The sequence below is a fragment of the Nicotiana tomentosiformis genome, chromosome 3 (genome assembly GCF_000390325.3).
Source record: "Nicotiana tomentosiformis chromosome 3, ASM39032v3, whole genome shotgun sequence".
Lineage (NCBI taxonomy): Eukaryota > Viridiplantae > Streptophyta > Magnoliopsida > Solanales > Solanaceae > Nicotiana > Nicotiana tomentosiformis.
Window position 1 is genome coordinate 50,497,475 of NC_090814.1, and position 5,821 is coordinate 50,503,295.

At 35.0% G+C, this 5,821-nt stretch overlaps 1 protein-coding gene across 1 annotated transcript; it reads right to left on the reverse strand.

Moving 5' to 3' along the window:
* Window positions 1-2,746: 2,746 nt before the first annotated feature.
* LOC104100925 (large ribosomal subunit protein eL15) lies at window positions 2,747-5,480 on the reverse strand. Its single transcript, XM_009608295.4, has 4 exons — window positions 5,345-5,480; window positions 4,524-4,690; window positions 3,484-3,681; window positions 2,747-3,161 (listed from the first exon to the last, which is right to left on the reverse strand). The coding sequence occupies exons 1-4, from the start codon at window positions 5,346-5,348 to the stop codon at window positions 2,916-2,918; spliced, it is 615 nt and encodes a 204-aa protein (XP_009606590.1). The 5' UTR covers window positions 5,349-5,480; the 3' UTR covers window positions 2,747-2,915.
* Between the last annotated feature and the right edge of the window lie 341 nt (window positions 5,481-5,821).

The following is a 5,821-nucleotide window of genomic DNA, read 5'->3' on the forward strand; positions in this document are numbered from 1 at the left end:
GATAACTCAATAGGAACATGTAAAAATATGCCCAAAATGATATCTCAAAGCATGAACGTGAATCCATACACTCAAATAACTCAGTTCATATAAGAAATAGTATATGACTAAACAGTTGTACAATGTAAAACAAGTACATGAAATTTATAATGTTAAACTAGAATGTGAAGAATGTTTGTAATATTATCTTAGCATGAATAAGATATTCATATAATCATACAACGACCATATAGGAATCTTTACACAATTAGCCGATTGAATTCAATGTTTACTTTTTGTAGCCCATATACATAGATTATATATTGATTGAGCACAATTATACATATGATATACATGTATATAATATTCTCCGGCTATTTTTTAAGTTAAGCGGTTGGGTATGTGCCTATTCAGGTTGATACTTCAATATAAAGGGTGTTGTATATGTATATCATCTAGTTTGATCAAACACCCTACTCTCCAATTAATTTCTATCTATACCTTACCCTCCGCTAAAGCAGCTACATTAAGTAAAACGCATGATGTTTCATGTGCATGAGCTATTAAAGTCATTCGTTGATCCATTATTTATGGAGGACGCGCACTCCATCTTTGAATCAAAATGCACCATGGCAGAATTACACAAAGCACAAGGAGGTTTTAATTTAATTGTTTTACCTTTTTACTATTTTATATGTGCTGACCTTTAAAAATGAAGCACCATTAGCCCATAATTCTTGACACGTCGACTAGGGGTGTCCAAACTGAACCGCATTAAAAACATTCGATTAGGTTTAGTTTGATTTGGTTGGTATTGAGTAAACAAATTCGAACCGAACCGATATATAAATATGTAATTTTTATATATACTTTTAAAACTTTATATATAATTTTCTTTAAAAAAACATTTAAAAATATTTGGGATACTCTCATGGGAAGTAAATTTAATAGAACTATGAAGTGCATTCATTTTTATTTTCTTTAAATAATGGGTTGTATCACTTTCTTATCAAGTGTTATTGAAACGCGTCTAGCATCTCTTTGTTCTGCCATATTCATATGTCAAGATTTCTTATATATCCTTTTCAAATTTGAAATGGTATTTCGATAATTTAAAATTAAATTGAACATATCATTATTTAGGTTTCATATTTGATTTTATGTTTAATTATTAAATTTGGTTAACCTTGAAAGCGTACATCAAAGAAAAACTATTGTTAGATGACAAAAAAAAAACTACCATGTGTTACTAAACAAATTCTCCCATATGAATATTTTAATAGATATGATTTATTTAAATTGATCATATGTATGTAATTTTTTCAATTTTACTAAACATATATTCACTTATTAAAACTTTATCTATAACTTTAACAAATTGAAATAATATTCATGTAACAAAAAAATCGAAAAACCCGACAAAATCGAACCAATCCAAACCAATATAATTGGTTTGGTCTAGTGTTAAAAATCGAACTAACCCGATCCATGTATACATTGTCAACTGCGTCGATTCGAAGGGTAGTAATAGCACGGGCTTAGGCATTTTCAGCATTTTACATTGAAAAATAGTTATTGTCATAGAATTTCAATTTGTACTTGTGAAACTCCATGACAATATTCTGAAATTTTACTAGTGGAATTTGAAATTCTAGACAGTGACTATTCTTCAATTACAATAGCTAAAAATGGCTGTTGTAAACTTTTTCTGTTCGAAAGCTCGTATCCGACCTGACACCATATGTAACAAAAACTTGCACTGGATGGCCGCTAATTGGGCCAGTATTTAGTATTCAACCTTTTTAGAAGAAAAAAAATTGCAAACATAGCCACTTTTTGTATAACGAAATGTCAGAATCCCTTTTGGTCTTGCAATATCTTTACATCGATCAGAAGGTTGCTGCAACAGGAGGAAAACATGTTGCAAGAATTACTCACAAATGTTCGTTTTTCTGGAATTAGGAATCTTACAAAGTTACGACTATGTCAATATCAGTGATTATTGTTTCTATGATTACCGATGAACCAATACTATTATTCAGAAGACTCAGAGTTTGATAACTGGAGAAAATTATAGGGGCTCTAACTTCCTATTCGAAGGACACAAAGGATATATTCAAAAGGTTTCCCAATCTGCAAGAGCTCATACGCAGATATAGGGAATCATAGGATTCTTCAATATAACGTTTAGCTCAAGCAATGACAGTAAGCTTCACTTTACGACTCTGATTCAAGAACAATTATTATGTGCTAAGTTATACAATGAGCGCAGTAAGCCATTGACCTACACTCTTCGATACAAACACAATTAAACGTGGACTGTTAGTTATTGTGAAATACAAATTAGAATGTGTGGTAAAAGTGAAAGCTAAGGAGGACTAGTTTCTCAGTCATTCCTTGTAAGAAAAAACGCATAACAAGTCCTTGTACTTCCATCAAACAAATGATAGTGCAAGTTCCCATAAGTTAAAAACATAAATGCAAATGAACAGATGCGCAAGGCCAGAATATTCTTTTTCTTTTGGCTGCCAATTGCATCCAACCAAAAGTCAACTATCATATGAAAAGAAAAGGTGAACTCTTCTTCTGGGAGCCAATTGCCTCCAACCAAAAGTCAGTTATCATTATGAAAAGAAAAGGTGAACTTCCAGATGAACAAGGACAGAACATTCTTTCTTCTGGGTGCCAGTTGCACCCAACCACCATAAGCCAGTTATCAAATGAAAAGAAAAGGTGAACTTTTGAAGCCTCTATGAACAACTGCATATACCAAAACAGTTCCTTGATAGAATAGTAATCATGTTCAGATTATCCACAGTACAAAGGATGCTCAACACGACGAAGTAAATAGCAGGAATTGTCCAAAGATGGTAAATAGAGCTATAACAGAAAAGGTAAAACTGGGCAACAACAATGGCTCAAAACTGCCAAGCAGATTAACGGTAACGGCGAAGAGAAAGAGTTTGGTTCCTTTTCCAGGTTGCCCTTCTTGAAGGACGTGCTTTATGGTGCAAGTGTCCTTTTCCTCGAAGACCCCTGTATTTCTTACCAGCTGAAGTGAGACCACGAAGTTCTCTGTGCTTATGCACTGGGTTGCAGATCCAGTTAATCCTTGGATCATTACGGATGGCAGCATGGGCTTGGTCAACTAGGATCACCTCAAAGTACTTGTAGGTGGAATCCTACATTCAACAACATTGCAATTCATATTTTACAACTATTATTAAACCAAATGTGGAGAAAAGAAATGATTCAAAGGAGACCACAGCATATCAATATCAAAGTAATCCCACCGATTCGAGCAAACATATAAAATATCAATGTAGTCAAAACCCATTCAAGCAAACAAATGATATCCATTTCATAAGACGATTCAGCAACTGCAGTCTAGGGATGTACCACTTAACATTAGCAACTACTGGTGATCCAGAATACATATTTACTTGTCTGAAGGAAATAAGGATGCATTAATTAATTTCAAGAAAGGAGTATCAACCAGCTGACCTCATTAATCCAGTAGGAATTGAGAACCTTAAGGCCGCCCAACTTCCTACCAGCACGCTCCTCAGCAACAGAGCGCTTGCTGCGCTGGAACTTCAATTGGGTAACACCTTGGTTGGTGGGCTTACCATACACAATACCTTTGGGAACAGGCCTCTTCCTTCCACCACGCTTGACACGAACACGGTAGACCACATAGCCCTATTATATAAAGATACACAAGTCATCAGTTAGAACAACCAAACAGAAATGAAGCAAGAAAACATAAAACTACTCCATAATGCTGTTATTTGGGTTACAATAACTGACCACTTGCAGGCCCTTATTAGAAATATAACTTGTTAGATCTTGTTTTCATTCCCTGACACAGAAACTACATATAAATTATGAACGAATAACCTAATAAGGGACTCCTGGAATTCTCCCCAACCTAGACAACAAGCAGATATAACAGTCAAAGCTATACAATTAGTCTTGAGATGTCCCCTTTGTTTTTGGGGGTGACAAGTGACTTTTCTTTAGACTTATTTATTCTATCCGAAAATTTCTCGTGGCAGAAACTGCATGTAATGATGAAGGAATAAGGGAATTATACGGCCTTCGACAAAGAAACCTATACAAACAAGCACTGGTGTTTCCAGGATTCCACCCAACTAGAGCAACAAGAGATACAACAGTTAACGCGATATACCTAGTCTATAACCTCATTATTTATTCTTTTGACAAGTGAATAGTAATTAATCTCTCTTTTTGGGTTTGTAGAGATAAATTTGGAACAAGAACGTCCCCAGCTTATGGACAGCATGCACAAATTGAGAAACTATCGAAATTTAAGAAAATAGCTAAAAAAAGAGGAGTGATTGATCTTATTGTTTCAATCATCAAATCTCCCGTCGCTGAAGCACTAACCTAAAAAGCTTCATTCAGATCGTACACACTACTATAATCTCTATCTAGTTACCACTTCCAAAGAAGAACGAATCCTGTAACAACTGGCATAGATAAAAGTTCAGTAATTAAGAACACAACAAACAAGCAGTTACCTGCTTGGCTTTGTATCCCAAGCGACGTGCTTTGTCAGGACGAGTAGGCCTAGTCACACGGACAATGGAGGGAAGCTGACGGTACTCCCAGCACCTCACCCTTTGCAAGAACCTCATCACATCAGACTGCTTCTTCCTCCATAGCTCAGACACATAAGTGTAAGCACCTACATTTCCACCCAAAACCAAAACATAAGCACTTCATTTCCAACATCTACAAAATATATTTCAATATATCTGTGAAAGAACAGCAGCATATTCTACTAAAACAAAATATAGAAAACGCATTTCCTCATGAACACAAGCATTCAAGATCATTGAGCAACTAACCACCATGAACATACACATTTAACTGTAAGCACTCTAAATTTAGGTGAAAATAGGTAGATAGGCAGGCTTAATATCTACCGAGTTCTAAAAAAAAGTGTTAAAACAATCAAAATACATTTTTTATTGCTAAAATGGAGATACATGATCAGCGAGGATTTATATAGCCAAACCCAACTTGTTTGGTACTGAGGCATAGTTGTTGTACAAGTAAAGCTAAATATGTATATGTGTAAAATACCACACCATAATCAAATAAGCACAAAGGAGAAAAAAAGAGCCTCATTTTCTCATAAAAGAGAACAAACCCACATGAAGATACACAAAAAGACAAGTGCTAAATAAAAATTTGTAATGTTTGAAGCAAAATACCACAGATGAAAAAACCTCAATAGAACAGCACAAAAAAAATATCAAATAACCTAAGAGTTTTGGCATTTAAATGCATTTTCGACATGAATTAATTAGACTGAGAGCATTTCAGAGAGCTTTACCCATTGAATTAGTTCTGGTACGGCGCTGTCTGCCCTCACTCCTACTCCAGCTATTGTCTCCCTCTGGGGCTTTGCTTTGGAAAGACTAGGGTATTTAGGGGAGAGTTTATTGACGATAAGGATTAGCCTCATGGGTTGGGCCTGTTGGTCCTTGATCCAAAATTACAATTCATTACAGGAAACTTGCCCACCCATTAGCTGTGGACTGAACTTGGGCTTGGTCCATTAAACTCATTGTTAGTGGGCTAGGTTTGGATTTTGTATTGGGAACTTTCAATTGGTTTTGTAGCATTTTACAAATTTATTTGTGAAAAAGGCTAGATATGTCCTTCTACTTTTAAATATTATTCACATTTAACCTCTATTATACTTTGGGAGCAAAAATACCGCTGCCGTTACAATTCTTAATTAAATATGCCCATATCTCTAATAGAGATCCAATGTGGCAATGACTCAGCTATCAAAATTCCACGTGAG

What these genes read in the sequence shown, in the direction of transcription:
- LOC104100925 (XM_009608295.4), bottom strand. An exon ending in TGGGATACAAAGCCAAGCAG is followed by an intron (nt 3,682 to 4,523) that starts GTAACTGCTTGT and finishes TTTATATAATAG; the next exon opens with GGCTATGTGGTCTACCGTGT. An exon ending in ATTCCTACTGGATTAATGAG is followed by an intron (nt 3,162 to 3,483) that starts GTCAGCTGGTTG and finishes TGTTGAATGTAG; the next exon opens with GATTCCACCTACAAGTACTT.